The sequence below is a fragment of the Mauremys reevesii genome, linkage group 27 (genome assembly GCF_016161935.1).
Source record: "Mauremys reevesii isolate NIE-2019 linkage group 27, ASM1616193v1, whole genome shotgun sequence".
In the NCBI taxonomy this organism is placed as follows: Eukaryota; Metazoa; Chordata; order Testudines; family Geoemydidae; genus Mauremys; species Mauremys reevesii.
Genome location: NC_052649.1, coordinates 7956821 through 7972076, shown reverse-complemented (window position 1 = coordinate 7972076; position 15256 = coordinate 7956821). Strand labels below are relative to the sequence as shown.

General features: G+C 63.1%; 1 protein-coding gene across 1 annotated transcript; it reads left to right on the top strand.

The window, feature by feature from the left end:
* Positions 1 to 951: 951 nt before the first annotated feature.
* Positions 952 to 13044, top strand: P3H4 (prolyl 3-hydroxylase family member 4 (inactive)). The gene is made up of 8 exons (XM_039516246.1): positions 952 to 1485; positions 5588 to 5737; positions 6969 to 7140; positions 8013 to 8141; positions 9096 to 9241; positions 9645 to 9728; positions 10285 to 10426; positions 11755 to 13044. Exons 1-8 carry the CDS (start codon positions 1018 to 1020, stop codon positions 11766 to 11768), a joined length of 1305 nt encoding a protein of 434 aa, XP_039372180.1. The 5' UTR covers positions 952 to 1017; the 3' UTR covers positions 11769 to 13044.
* Positions 13045 to 15256: the final 2212 nt, after the last annotated feature.

Below are 15256 nucleotides of genomic sequence, written 5' to 3'. Positions count from 1 at the left end.
ACGCAGTCACGCCTGGGCTGTGCAGTTGTGGCCAGTCCCATGATCCCCTGACATGAATGCTTCGTAAGCCCAGCGCAGCACTTTTCAAGCTAACACGCACCCGCACAGAAAGCTCTGCCCCTGCCTGCCTGTGACTGTGGGCTGCACGGGAGGGTGGAGGATGGAGCCGATATAATACTGTACGTGCCGCACGTCCCTGTGCGTGGCTGGGTCCCTGGGCGAGCACAGCGTCGTCTCTCACACGGCAGCGTAATAAGGGGAGTAACAGAACAGGCTCCCAGATACTGTCTGGCCCCACCAGTCAGTGGGGTCCTTCCCGGTGCCACTCACCTGTTCCTTGGGCATGACTGGCTGGGAGGGACGCACTGGATTTGGGCAGCAGCGGCTCGGCCATGCAAACGTCCCCTCTAAGGCAACACATGCTCAATCGGAGCCGGCGCTGGCCATAAGCAGACTGAGCACTTCCTTAGGGCCCCGGTGGCTCAAGGGGGCCCCCTATGAATTATTTGTGTGTGTTGGGGGCAGATATTTCTGCTTATCGCCCCAGTGGGCTAGCACCAGTCCTGCACTCAACGTCCAGGGCACAGCGCCAGGGAGAAACGGGTGTGGGCGAGATCCTGCCACAGACATTCAGTGGCCACAATCCCCTTGCCTACAGTGGGGCCAGGGTTTCACCCAGTCGGGGCAGAAGCACAAAGTGTGCAAGGAGCAAACTCGTGCAAGGCACACACTGGTGCAAGGAACAAACCCGTGCAAAGCCGCCCACTGGTGCAAGGAGCAAACTCGTGCAAGGCACACACTGGTGCAAGGAACAAACCCGTGCAAAGCCGCCCACTGGTGCAAGGAGCAAACTCGTGCAAGGCACACAGTGGTGCAAGGCGCAGCCGCCAGCTGCTGACGAGGCAGCACTAAGACCCCGCGGATCCGCCTGGCCCGGCCTCCTGCACTCCCCGCCTTTCCCCAGGCGAGTCAGCTCCTTCCACTGCGTGCGGCGCTGCGCCGAGGAGCCGGGCGGGCATGGAGCGGGGCGGCCGGCGGCTGCTGCTGCTGCTGCTTCTGGCGGCGGCCGCGGCCGCGCAGTACGAGGAGTACAGCTTCCGCGGGTTCCCGCGCTCCGAGCTGGTGCCGCTGCACAGCGCCTACGCCGCGGCGCTGGAGCAGTACGAGGGGGAGCGCTGGAAGGAGAGCGCCCGCGGGCTGGAGGCCAGCCTGCGCCTGCACCGCCTGCTGCGGGACAGCGAGGCGCACTGCCACCGGGAGTGCGCGGGGGGCGGCGCGCAGCCCGCGGCCGCGCAGCAGGAGCAGGAGGAGGAGGAGTGGGGCCGGGAGCTGGAGCTCTTCGGGCACGTTCTGCAGCGCGCCGCCTGCCTGCGGAGCTGCAAGCGCGGCCTGCCCGTCTTCCAGCTCCGCTACCCCCCGGCCGAGACCCTGCGCGACTTCCAGCGCCGCGCACCCTACCAGTACCTGCACTACGCGCTCTTCAAGGTGAGCCGGGGCGCAGGCTGCGCGCAGGGGGGGTGGTGCCAGCTCCGCGCACTGTCCAGCCCCGTGGGCTCCACTGACTCGCGTGGGTGCGGGGCTGAACCGTCCCCGCCGGGCCCTGCACCTCAGCGGGGCTGGTGCCACAGCGGTTAGTGTTTTGGGGTGGGGGTGGGGACTGGGATCCATTTTCAAACCAGGCTGCGAGGGATGTGACCAGCCAGCAAGGGTGAAAAAGCGGGACGGGGGGGGGGGACAGGCACCTATATAAGACAAAGCCCCAAATATCGGGACTGTCCCTATAAAATCGGGATGTCTGGTCACCCTGTATGTGGCCAGGTGCCTGGGAGCCTGCCCGCCCCAGGGCTCCTGCTCTGCCTCACGGCCCCTCTCTCACCAAGTTGTTTCCCTGGTTTGTCACCCCTTCCTGGGGCCTCCTGCCTGCTCAGTGTCTCCCCGACTCTGGCCCAGTCCCTCTCATTGGCTACACATGTGGCCTCCTGCAGGGCCGGCTTTAGGCCGATTCCCCCAATTCCCCGGAACCGGGCCCTGCGCCTTAGGCACCTTTTACATTTTAAATTATTTTTTACATACCCGGTGGCAGTCTGGGTCTTTGGCGGCACTTCGGCGGCGGGGGATCCTTCAGTGCCACGGAAGACCCGGAGCAAGTGAAGGACCCCTTGCCGGCGAAGACCCGGACCGCCGCCGGATATTCGAATCGGGCCCAGCAGTTCCTAGAGCCGGCCCTGGCCTCCTGGAGTCTCGGGCACTGCTCGTCTGAGGGTTTGCAGGACTGGGGCCTTTGGCTTCTCCAGGCAGGGGGCAACATCTGCGCCCTGCATCTCGTCCACCCAGAGCACGTTGTGGGCATTTATCAGATAATAAATCCTTGCAGGGCACTCGGGTCAGCGGATGATCGCGATGGCCCCTTCTGCCCTTGGCATCTGTGGGTTCCACAGGAGCCAGGTGCCGGGCAGAGACCAAGCTCTGGGCTGTGCCTGGGTGCCCTCCCCCCTTAGTGTCTCTGGGCTTGTGTGAATGTGAGCCGGTCCCCAGGCTGGAGTTCTGGCGCAGTGTGTTCCCTTCCCAGCCGGAGCAGCAATGTGGCATTCGGGGTGTTTCCGAGTGCTTTGCCCAGTGGGTTTAAGGGGCACCCATCCCACTGCTGCAAGGGGACCGGCCAGCAGCCGTGTGCGTCATGTGATGTGTCATTGTTTCCTTTTCACAATCTGTGCTGCTTTTCAACCCCATCACATCGAGCGGGAGCTGCAGGCTCCGTGTCAGCAGCTGGGACCAGCGTGTAGCTCGCGTGCGCCAGGATGGAGTGTTAAAACCTTTGCCAGTTGCTTCTGGTCTTTTCTTTTCTCCTCTCCCCCCCCTTTCTCCTCCCCTTTCTCCCCACCCCCTTGGCCAGCCCTCCCCACAGCTGGAGCCAGGAAGCCCCCTGACTTGGATTTGCGGGAGGAATGCAAATGCCACGTCCCCTGTATCAGGAGCAGCAGAAGCCTGGGTGACTGCTGAGCACAGACCTGGGCAATAGACCCTGCAGGGATCCTTGGCGGGTGGGGGGGGATAGATCAGTGTTTTGGACCCATCGCTGGCTGCTGCTCCTTGCAGTTTCACTGGCCTATTGGCCCTGTGAGCTCGGCCCTGCCCCCTCTGCTCCAGCCCTGCCATTCCGAGAAGGGAAAAGTTCCAAAACGTGTGTTTTCTGGGGCAGAGTCTGTTTTCCCCTCTAGCCCAAGGGAAGGGTCGTGGTCACTTCTCATGGTCAGATGTAGCCAGTGCTGCTGTCCGACAGCATGGCTGGAATGGGGAGTCTGCTTACCATGGGGGGGGGTCTTTGGGTAACTCCCCAGAAGCCCCAGTGCTGGGGCATACCCAGGCCCAGTGTGCTGTAGTGTCCACATGGCAGAAACGTTAAAGCCTTTTGAAGAGCACAAGGGCAAAGGGAGAATCAAAGGGTTTTGCCCGGGGCTCCCAGTTTTGTACATGCTCAGGAAGAGTTATTTGAACAGGCTGATGAAAGGGTTTTCCCGGGGGTGGGGGCAAATGGGAGGAGACACCAGGAAACTTAGTTTCTTTCTTTGCAGTTTGCCGGAGGAGACCTCTGTGCGCACTGATCCATCAGTCACTCAACCACCTTTCTCTGCCCTGCAATTCTAGCTTCTCTTTCTGTTGGATTTGCCAGCAAAGCCGGGGGACGCTGTGAGTCCAGTGGCCTGAGCAAAGACCTTGGGAGTCAGCATCTCTCGGTTCTACTCCTGGCTTTGGCACCTACTTCTTGTGCAAGCTTGGGCAAGTCATGTTGCCTCGCTCTGTGCCTCAGTTTCCCCATCTGTAAAGCAGGGATAATAAGGGGGGGGGTAGCAGGGGGGGTTTGGGAGGATTAATTAGGTCTGATCCTGCAGTTCTTACCCATTGAATACTATCGCGTGAGCCATGCTGTGGGTGGCTTTTCCATTGCCAGAGTGACACGTTTTCACTGCTCCTGGAGTGCAAATGGCTCCTTTGAGAGGCTAGTGTAAAGTGCCCCAGTTTGAATCCAAGCTGCCCTTCCCATGTGCCGTGCTGGGAGGAGTCTGTCTTTTGCAGACGGACGGCAGGCAGCAGTTTGCTCGGACGCTTGTGCACACTTGGAGTTACTGGCTAATTTCCTCCAGGCCATAGACACGAGGCTCCTGCTCAGCGGGAGAGTCTGTCCTTCCTGCTAATGTAAGGTTTTCCCCTCAGCCTCAGCAGCCACACCTCCGGCTGAGGGACTCTCAGCCTGGAACCGCAGAATCCGAGGCTTGGTAACGCTGGGGCAGTCAGTACGGCTGGTAGGAGACGGTGGAGAAATGCCATTTCAGATCTCAGCCAGGAGGCCTGTAGGCCGATGAGCAGGAACAATCCGAGGTGCAATCAGACGTGACTGACCTGAGAAACACCCCTAACCTGTGGCCACCTGGGCCCCAGAATCACTTGGGAACCTGGCTGAAAATTACAGACCCCAGAGGGTAAAGTTAGACTCCAGACTCCATATTTAGGGACCCAACCAGACGTGGCCTGATTGGCCAAGGGGCTGAGCAGCTCCAGCTCCTATTGAGCTGCAGAGGGGTCGGGGGTGGGGGGCAGATTGGCCCCAGGGCTGCTGCTGCTGATCCTAGCCGCCACCGAGCACCAGCACCGCATTGGCTGATTCCTACCAGGAAAGGTCCCTGGACCCACGCTGGGCTCCTTTTGCATCGCTAGCTATGCCAGCCGCCTTGGCCTGGCGATCCCGTGAGATCACTTGCATCTCGGCTGGGTTAGCAGCCAGAGAATTAGCAGCGTGCTGCGCTGCCTTCTGCACAAGAGGGTCGAGCGTGTCCCAGCACTCGGGGGCGAATAAAGGAGCCAGTGTATTCCAGACCAGAGTGCCGGAGAGCTGCTTTCCCGCATTCAGTCTGGAATGATCTTGGGATGTGAAAGAAACACCAGGAGGGGAGGCATAGCCCAGGAGGAGAGGGATGGTTTAGGGGCTAATACAGTGGCCGGGATTGAGGAGAGGTGGGTTGAGATCATGGCTCTTTGCCTATGTCACAAGGGGATATGTTTTCAGAACATCGGTAGGAGCAGATGTTTCTGTGGGGCCTAGAAAGCAGGGACCAGCAGACGGGTGCCGATCCCTGCTTAGAAATCTCTCCAGACACGGCAATTCCACTCGTCCCCTGGCCGCTCGCCCCTTGGCTGAGTGCCTCTGGGGCCGTGTGCGCCCTCCCAGATTGTATCTCGGTCGCTGCACCGGTGCAGGTGAAGCAGACAAGCCCGTGGGGTGGACGCTGTTGGACTGGTATAATGGTGTTATCCTGGGATAGCTTAGCCCCCCGTGGGAAGGGGAAGAAGCCACGTGAGTTTAAAGCCCTGTGTCTGGGCTGTGGGATTGTGCTGTGCTAGCTAGGCCGGGATGACTCAGTCCCAGCTTTGGTGTAGGCAGTAGGAGCCGTGTGGATTTTCTGGGCCGGTGGCTGGCCAGCGTGGAGACGCTGAGCCCCACGTGGAGCTGCCGTGAACCCGGGACTGAGCTCCCTGGGATGGCCGGGCGAGACCCTGGCCTGCAGTGTCGTGCGACTCTCCCCTCTCTCAGGCTAATAAGGTGGAGAAAGCCGTGTCTGCCGCTCACACCTTCCTGCAGAAGAATCCCAAGCACGAGATGACGCTGAAGTACCTGAACTATTACAGAACCATGCTGGACGTGGACGAGTTCCTCGTGGACTTGGAGGCCCAGCCCTACGAAGTGAGTGCGTCGCCGGGGGGCAGGCTGGGGTAAGGGGGATGCGGGTCGGGACTGAGAGGCATCAGCAGAGCTGTGGGCCAGGAGCGAGGACACTGACGGAGCTGGGTGAGGGGTGACCATGCCTGGAATGGGGGGCTGCAGGTCAGGTCTGGGGTGCCTCAAGGATGATCTGGGGAGGAAGCTTCGATGGATTATCTCTGCATCGTGCCCGGCCCAGGAGCTGTTTAACGAGTGGGCTCTGGTCTGTCTGAGCCTCGCTCCCTCCCCTCGGCCCCCCGGGGGTCAGCGGTAACTGTGAAGCTGTTGCTTTCAGAGCAGCAGGAGGGGCCGTGCTGGGCCCTGTCCCGTGAGCTCCCATCTGTGGCAGGACCACGGGGAGGGAGGCGTTCGCTGCCCGAGGTTACACCCGTATTTCCCGGGCTCTGCTCGGAGGCCCTGTCTGCTCCTCGATCAGCGTCGCAGAAATCCACGTCTCCGGCGCGGGGTGGGGAGCTAGGCTGGAACACCCCCGGGAAACAGGTGGTGGCGGCCTGGTCCCAGGCTGATGCCGGGAGCCAGATGCAGCCCTTGTGTAGGTGTGCGCAGCTCCCAGCAGAGGGCGTTCACACTGGGACCTGCCGGCCCAGGACACCAGGAGAACTTCGTGCAGCCCCAGCTGTGCTGGCGTCGAGCTTCGGACCAGCTGTCTGCTCAGACCGCGACACTTCTGGGTGCTCTCCAGCCCGCGCTGGGGGCAGGATCTGGGTTACCTAGGAGGCTGCTGTGCTCATGTCTGTCCCGTCCCCGCTGCTGTCATCCAGAGCGTCCCCGGGGGCTGCTGTCCTGCAGACAGCTGGGGCGGTTTGTGCTCAAGCTGGGCCCTGCTGGGAATTCAGCCCGTGCAGAACGCAAGGCGCCGGTGATGACTTTACTCACCAGGCTTCGAACCACTGAGTCATCAAGAGGAACTCGAGTGATACAGAAATCAAGAGGGACTCGTCAGTGTAGCAGGGGGTTGGACTAGATACCTCCTGAGGTCCCTTCCAACCCTGAGAGTCCCTGATTCTGTGCTACCTGGGCCTGGGGCAGGGCCTTCTGCCCAGGGCTGAATTCCAGGCAGCCCCAGTCAAAGCCCCGGCCCTCGTGCTGAGCAGGAGGAGAAGGCTGAGGGGCTGGGTCTGCCCCCTTTCCCGCTGCGGTGAGGGCCTGGCGGGGACCCACCCGTGACGCGGGGCTGTTCCGATCCCTGCAGACGGCGTTCGTGCGCTCTGTGAAGCTGTATAACAGTGGGGATTTCCGGAGCAGCATCGCAGACATGGAGCATGCGCTGGCGGAGTATTACAAAGCCTACGAGAACTGCCTGGCCGGCTGCGAGGGCGCCTACGAGCTGCGGGAGTTCAAGGACTTCTACCCGGCTATTGCAGGTGGGGGGCCCATCCCTGGGCCTGCGGCGGGTGGGGGCACCTCACGGAGCCACGGGGCAGGCTCTGCTGCTGGGTGCTGGGGAGAAATGGCCAAGAGGTGATGGAAACCTCTGTGTCCCCCGAGCCGCCTGTTTCCCATTCACACACGCGTGTGGGTCCCCGGGGGCAGGTGGCGTGATGTGAGGTGGGGGTAGGGCTCAGTCTGTCTGTAGCCGGATGCCCCCTAGGGTGGGGCTGAGGATGGGGCCCTCGTGGGGAGCCCAGGGAGCTCAGCCTACTGCTGCCTAGGTTACATGTGCTCCCGGGATGCGCAGAGGAGTCTGTCTCCGGGGCTGGGTTCAGGGAGGGGGGCGTTCCCATCCCCCCACCCTCAAAGGATCAGTCCATACAATGGGTATTAGCCAGGACAGGCAGGGATTGTCCTGAGCCTCCATTTGCCAGAAGCTGGGAATGGGCGGCAGGGGAGGGGTCACTGACGATTCCCTGCTCTGTTCATTCCCTCTGGGGCACCTGGCACTGGCCACAGTCGGCAGACAGGACACTGGGCTGGAGGGACCCTGGGTCTGACCCCGCCTGGCCACTCTGATGTAAAGGGCAGGGACATGGGCCGTTTGCCTGGCTGGAGGGAACAGCGAGGGGGGGGTGGGGGGGGTTCAACCCAGCCGGTCCTAGAAATCCCAGAGGCGTGGCAGAGAGATGAGCCTCTTGCACTGTGGCACAAGCTGCCCCATAAGTGATGGGTCAGGGAGAAACTTCCCTGTGCAGCAGGTTATCCCACCATCAGCCGCTGGGGGGCTCGTCTCCCTGGGCAGCAGCGGAGGGCGGCCGGGGCCTGGGGATGCCGGGCCGGCGTGACGGGTGTTTCCTCCCAGATCACTTCGTGGACGTGCTGCAGTGCAAGGTGGACTGCGAGGCCGACCTGACGCCCAACGTGGGCGGGTACTTTGTGGAGAAGTTTGTGGCCACCATGTACCACTACCTGCAGTTTGCCTATTACAAGCGTGAGTCCCCGGGGCCGCGTCCTGGTTCGCTGGCCCTCGCGGGGGCGGGGGCGGGGGGGCAGACTGGGTGGGCAGTCGGGGGGCAGGGGCTTGATTCCCCCTCCATGCACCCTTGCCTGTTTTCACCCCCTCCATCTGCAGCCAGCACCTGAGCACCTCAGAGCCTCTCTCCTATTGGGGGTCGCCCTGCCCCACAACCCCTCAATGCTGTGGGAGGGGTGCCCCTCGTCTGTCTGGAGTGGGGGGCCTTGCCCCATGGCCCGTTGTGCTGTGAGGGGTTAGGATCAGAGAGGCCTCATATTGGGGGGTCCTTGTCCTTATGCAAAGGGGGTTCTCTCTCTGCCCCATGCCCCCCACTCATGGCCCCCTCCACTTGGTTCTCGTGCAGTGGGGGGTGTCTCTGTGCCCCACGCCCCCCACTCACGCCTGGCTCTGGTGCAGTGTGTGGGGGGGTCTCTGTGCCCCACGCCCCCCACTCACGCCTGGCTCTGGTGCAGTGTGTGTGGGGGTCTCTGTGCCCCACCCCCCCACTCACGCCTGGCTCTGGTGCAGTGTGTGTGTGTGGGGGGGTCTCTGTGCCCCACCCCCCCACTCACGCCTGGCTCTGGTGCAGTGTGTGTGGGGGTCTCTGTGCCCCACGCCCCCCACTCACGCCTGGCTCTGGTGCAGTGTGTGGGGTGGGGTCTCTGTGCCCCACGCCCCCCACTCACGCCTGGCTCTGGTGCAGTGTGTGTGTGGGGGTCTCTGTGCCCCACGCCCCCCACTCACGCCTGGCTCTGGTGCAGTGTGTGGGGGGGTCTCTGTGCCCCACGCCCCCCACTCACGCCTGGCTCTGGTGCAGTGTGTGTGGGGGGGTCTCTGTGCCCCACGCCCCCCACTCACGCCTGGCTCTGGTGCAGTGCGGGGGGGGTCTCTGTGCCCCACGCCCCCCACTCACGCCTGGCTCTGGTGCAGTGAACGACGTGAAGAACGCGGTGCAGAGCGTCTCCAGCTACATGCTCTTTGACCCGGCGGACGAGGTGATGCAGCAGAACCTGGTTTATTATCGGTTCTACCGCGAGCGCTGGCACCTGGAGGACGACGACTTCAGTCCCCGCCCGGTGAGGGGTCCGGGGCGCTGTGGGAAGGGCTGATTCCGGGCGCCCCTCAGTGGCTCCTGGGACCAGGCAGGGCTCAGCCCTCGGCTCCAGGGGAGGCTGAACCCCCATCTCAGGGTCTGGGGGAGCCGGGGAGGGGGGGTGAGCCCAGCTCCTGGAGATGGGGAGCCTGGAACTACTCTTGTGGCTGATTGGGGGTCCTGCAGGGGGGTTCCCCTCCCACCCTGGCGCAGGGACCCCCGGATGAACTGAGCCCAGGAACTGAGCGTGCCCTGCTGCCCTGGCCCAGCTCGTCCTGGTACCCTTTAACCCTTTCCACGCTGGCCAGGGGCCGGCTGTGCCTGGGAGCTGCTCCTGGCCCCGGGGGCGGCAGTGAGGCTGACGTGCCCCCTCCTGTCCCCTCCAGGAGGCGCTGCAGTATCACAACCAGACGGCCGTGCAGAAGAAGTTGCTGGACTTTGCCAAGCAGTATCTGCAGGCTGACGACGAGGTGAGCTGGGGCTGGGGCAGCGGCTGAAGATGGGGGTGGGGGTTGGGGTGAGAGGAGCCCCCCCCCCATTCAGCTTTCTGCTGCTGGAACCCTTTGGGCAGGGACCTGAGCAGGGCTGGGCCACGTCGCTGTTTGGATGGGAGCCCTGGGCCGTGCTGATTCAGTAACGGCTGCTTGATAGCAGCACCCAGCGCCGCTGGGCCCCGCCCCAGAGCTGGCTGCATTTTGGCGCTGGGGGAAATGAGCCCTGTGCCCCTCGCTGATACGAACAGGTCTAAGCAGGTGGCTTTGGAAAGGTGTCCCCAGGGGAGAAGCGGGCAGTGCCCATTGAAACGAGGCTGCCGAAGCCCTGGAGAACAGGGTGGGGGGTGATTCAGCACCGGCTCCTGCCGGGGGGGCTCTGGAGAGTGCAGTCCAGGGGCGATCCTGCACCGGTTCCTATGGAGGGAGGGGTAGACTGTCCCCTTCCCGCTGGGCCTTCTCCAGCTCAGCTGAGCAAAGGCCCGGGGACGGGCCTGCCCTGGGCGGTGACGGCGTCTCCCTCCCTGTGCTGCAGATGGAGCTGGCTGCGGGCGCGGAGCCGGACGGGCGGGACCTGCCCGCGGACAGCGAGTTTGAAGGCCAAGGCGACTACGAGGAGGGATTTTTCGCTGAGTGGTGGCAGGAGCCCAAGTCCAAAGGGGACAAAGCCGACCAAGGTTACTGACTGCGGGTTCCCGCCACCTCCCAGGGCCTGTGAGGCTTGGGGCGGGGGGAGGGCAGCCACAGTCTCCCCTTGCCCCACGGACGCAGCAGGAGCCCCACTGCCCTTGCTGGGCCCAGGGAGCTGAGAGGAGCAACAGCCCAGGTGGCTCCTGGGGTGACAGCACAGCCTGGCCACCGGCTCCCCAGGGCTGCCTCCTCACTAGAGCCCCCCGCTGGCTGCCCCCTTCGGGAGAGGCCCTTCTCCTCCCGCCCCGGGCTGGGACCCTCCAGGGCAGGGCTGAGGCTGTGGGGGATGGCTTGGGGGGGGATCCCAGCCTCTCTCACCAGCACTATGGGCCTGATCCTGAGCGGGGTTGAGCGCCCCCATCTCCCCGTGGGGTGTCGCCATCTCGGACCGACACCCCCCAGGCCTAGTCTGCGGGCTGGCCAACCCCGCTCTGCAGGGCGCCTGCTTCCCCCCCACTCGCTCCAGTGTCTGTGCAGGGCTGGGCTCTCTCCTCCCTCCCCCTTTGCTTCCTGCTGCCTCTGTCCCGCCCGGGTGTGATCCCAGCTGCCAGCCGGGTCTGCCTCTGCATGGCTCTGGCAATGACCTGCGCTTGTGAGCAGCCTCTGCTGTCCACGGCTGTCACTGCGGCCACCCTCCCCGCCCGGCCTGGAGCTGCAAGACCCTGGGGCAGGGGGCAGGCCCCATACTGCACAACTGGGAATTTCTTCCCTTGACGTTGCCCATGACGACTGAGGGGGGTGGGGTGTTATCACCCCCCAGCCCTCCCCCAGCTCCACGAGCCTGGGTGAAAGAGCAGCTTTGCCCCTAAGCTCCGGACCACGCAGCAGATGATGGATCAGGCGGCGTTTGCCGGTTGCAGAAGTACGCCTGGTCTGCAGGACGCTGGATCCAGGCCGGGGGAGCCGTGAGCTGCCTCGGAGGCTCTGCTGTGTATAAACACAGGCTCACCCAGGGATCCCAATGGGCCAGGACCTTTCTGCCTTTGCCTTTTGTGCCTAAACCCCGTCTGCATGGCCCGCGCTCCGTGCCTCCCTGCTCACGCTCTGCGCCCCCAGAAGAGATTGCCCAGCACTTCAGTCTCCACTCCTCTCCGCCAGTGCCCCAGGTTCTCCAGCCGCAGCCCGGTGCACATGCTTGGCACTCGCCCGGGGGGCCCGAGACAGTCCCCTTGGAGGAGGTGCTGGGCACTCCTGGCCCACCCTGGGCAGTTCCTGAGACGGGACAGGCCCGGAAACAGGGACCAGACCCTTCTAGCCCAGTGCCCCGAGATGCAGCCGCGCCCACCCCTAACGGTAGCTCTTCTTTTGTTTGCAGAGAGGATCCGATGAGCAGCATTCACAGGGGCCGAGTGGCATCTGCAGCCGGGTCTCTGCCCCGACAGCCCTTCAGCCCCATCATCTCACCTGGGTCTAGGCCAAAGGGGCCGGGGGGCTGATGGCCCCAAATAACCTCTCCCTGTGGGAGCTGGGGGGCGAGGCCCACCCCGGGAGCAGGACGTGGGGCTCCCCCAGGCTCTGCCATGTATAAACACAGGCGTGCCCGGGGATCCCAACCGGCCGGGACTTTTCTGCCTTTGCCTTTTGTGCCTAAACTTTCTTAAATAATTCATGGACCCCTCGATCCCATTGGCTGAGCTCCGGCACCTCTGAACCAATCCAAGCGTCGCCTGCTCTTCCCATGAGGCCTCACTTCACAGTACTTGAATAAGAGCCCCCCCGCCCCCCCGCTAACTTGTGAGAACCTCAGGACCAGCCCCTGCTGAGCTGGGCCCCCTGGCTGGATAACGAGGCTCCTTGGGGTGGGGTGGGGCGGGGCGGGGGTGAATGGGAAATGGCCCCTCTGGGTCACTAACACACATGCGGGGTGAAGACCTTGTGGCTCTCTGAACTATCGCTCCCGTTGTGTCGTCCCCCTGCTGTGCCTGGAGGAGAAAATTCCCCCTGTGGTTCGGGGGCAGTTGGGAACCTTCGCTGCAGCCATTTGGGATCTGCCTGTAACCTTCCCCACGGCTGGCAGTCTTGCAGGGGAGGGGCAGATGGGGACGGACATGGTTTCAGTTGTCTTGATCCGTTTCTGGTGGTGGAGGGGACGGTGAGGCTCAGACACAGTGGGCAGGGGCTGGGCAAATCCCCTTCTCTCCCCATCTATCCTAGTCCAGCCCCCTGCTGGCCCAGTCCTACCCCAGCCCCCAGTGCCCCTCCACCCTGAGCTGCAGCCCCCTGGCGTTCCAGCCCTGGGTTTTTGTCCGGCACACCACTGAACAGTGCCTTGTGCAGTGGTGGTTACGGTGTGTGTAAATCTCTCAGCAGTTCAGGGCCTATGGAGGAGCCCCACTAAACTCGTTCCCGAGCTACATTGGAGCGGTGGCTGCTTGCATGGCGAGGGAGGCAGCTGCCCCCTGGTCCAGGGGCTGCACATTAGCTGCAGCTGGCAGCCTGTGGCGCTGGGGCTGCCTGGTGGCACTCGGCCACCCCGAGTGCTTTGGCGTCTCTCGCGAGACCAGCCCTTGGTGAGGTTATTCTCCATTAATTTAATGGTTCCTGCCTTGGACGATTCCTTTTTATATTTGTGCTAAACTTTAATAAAATCCGGATGGGTCCTTTCCTTGCTGCCTGGGCCTCCCTGCACGGCTGCTGGGCTGTGATTCCCTCTCTGGGTGGGCTGGGAAGCCCTCAGCTGATACCGGCTCTGGTTCTGGGGCCAGGCTGGGGATGGGAGTTGAGAAGAGCTGGGAGAAGGACCCGTGGTCTGGGAAACCCCCTCGCAGGCTGAGAGGCGAATGGATCATGGGTTGTAACTACCTCCCCCCGGACCAAGGACGCTGGGCCTAGAGGGGCTGGGGCTGGTTCTCCAGGGGATGTGGCAGATTCTCCGTCACGCAGAGGCTTTAAGTCCATGCTGGGGGTGTGTGGGGGGGGTTGTTTTAAGGGCAGTGCAACAGCTCCACCCCCGCTCAGCAGAGAGGTCAAGCACCACATGGGCCATAGCGACCGACCTGCCCTTGTCCTACCAGTCCCTGAACTTGGTGCAGGAGTCACTGGGTGGGATTCTCCGGTCTGTGTGGTGCAGGTCAGGCCTGATGGGTGCTGTTGTCATGGCGGGGTCACCAGTGTTGCCATATGCCGCCGGCGTGGTGCTCTGCTCTATCCCATGTTGATAACAGTCAGCTGCGTGCGTGTTCCTGCTGTGTGCTGCCCCGGCCCTGCGCAGATCGCTGGCACAGCAGACGCCGAGAGACCCCACAATGGCCACAGACTCCGATAAGGTACGAAGGCACCCGGCCGGGTTCATTGTCAAACGAAACAGTCTCTAGCTCCCCTGATCAGATGTCTACAGTTCTGCTCATACATATGTGCTCCCTGACAATGGACACAGCTCAGTCAGTGGCGGGACACTCCACTGTCCCCTTGGCCGGACAAAGACACCGCCCAGGGATGCATTCTTATCCACAGGTACAAACAAGTTACACGTCTCTCCTGATGTATTGAGGTGCAACCCCCCTACGCAGTACGGTTCTGCCTCTCACCTCATGTTGGTTCGAACAAAACAACACTATCCATCGTATTCCCCTTTGCCCCTGTCCTTGTTATCTCTGTGGAATGTGCAGGTATCGGCGGGTTCTGGTACCATCAGGGCACATGTGTATATCTCTCTGTCCAGCACTTTTCAGGTATGTGTATTTGGGCAGCATCAGCCCTTCCCTTGCCAGCTTCTGCGAGCTGGGCCTGTCTCTGGCTCACAGCTGAACTTTGCTTTATGTTAGCAAAGTCTTGACCATTCCTTTCCTCAGGCCTCAGACCAGGTCTCCGATCCCAAGGGTTTATGTTTCAAGGCCTCATCTTACTACGGGTGTAATGGTCCCTTTGGCCTTAACAGTGAAGGGGGCCCCCTTCCCCAGTGTCTCACCTCTGAGCTGTCGCGGTGCCACTAGCTGCTAGACGCCTGCACCTGGCAGCATGGCCCCACGGTGCCCCTACGTCCTACCCCATCACCCAGCCTGGGCACAGCAGAGCCGGAGGGGGCAGGAGAGCGAACACGAGCAGCGGGGTGTGAGGCCGACCCTCACCCCACTGGAGAATGCCAGAGCCCTGGCAGCTACCCAGGAGCAGGGACTGCTGGGGGCAGAACAGCACCTGCCTGGTGGGGCGGTGGGGACTCAGCTCCCCACAGATCAATTATCCATTGCCCCCCGCCCCGGCCCATCCCCGCAGAACAGTGTGAGATTGAGACCTGGCCCCGGGTTCCCACTGCTCCCACGAGGTGGCGCTGTGAGCCTTGAGAGCAGGTGGGGAAGGTTGCTGTGGCTGGGGTGTATCACCCTGAGCCCCACTGCGCCGCACCGCTCGTGGGGAAGGGGGGGCAGGGAGCCCCACGCCTGGGAGGAGCTGCTGTAGGGAACGAGGCGGGGAGCTAGGGGGCTCTCGTGGGGCAGGCTCCTGCTCCTGGTGGGATTCGGGGGATGTGCTTTGCAGCCAGGCAGCGCTGCCCTGGGACTCCCCACGTGGGGGAACCGGGCCTGGAGAGATGCCAGGGTCCCGCCCGGGAGGAGCTGGCAATATGGCTGCTCCCTGCAGAGCACTGGGAGGCACTCAGGGCAGGGCAGGAATTGCTCTGGCCCTGGAGGGGTCCCGCAGGGCAGGGCTGGGGGGCTTGGGGCCGAGGGGAGTGGCCCCCTTCACACCTCTCTCTGGCTGGCGCAGAAGGCAGCCCCTTTGAGCTGCATTCCCTTCCTGCAGGCCCTGCTGGCTGCGACCCTCCTGGGGGGCTGTTGGGCCCCTGGCCCAGCACCGGTGCCAGGCAGTGGCATTGCTGGGTG

Excerpts from the sequence above, each read along its gene's own strand:
- P3H4 (XM_039516246.1), top strand. The coding sequence starts at position 1,018 with ATGGAGCGGGGCGGCCGGCGGCTGCTGCTGCTGCTGCTTCTGGCGGCG. Across the intron at positions 1,486-5,587 it reads TGCACTACGCGCTCTTCAAG|GCTAATAAGGTGGAGAAAGC; the intron begins GTGAGCCGGGGC and ends CCCCTCTCTCAG. Across the intron at positions 9,242-9,644 it reads ACGACTTCAGTCCCCGCCCG|GAGGCGCTGCAGTATCACAA; the intron begins GTGAGGGGTCCG and ends TGTCCCCTCCAG.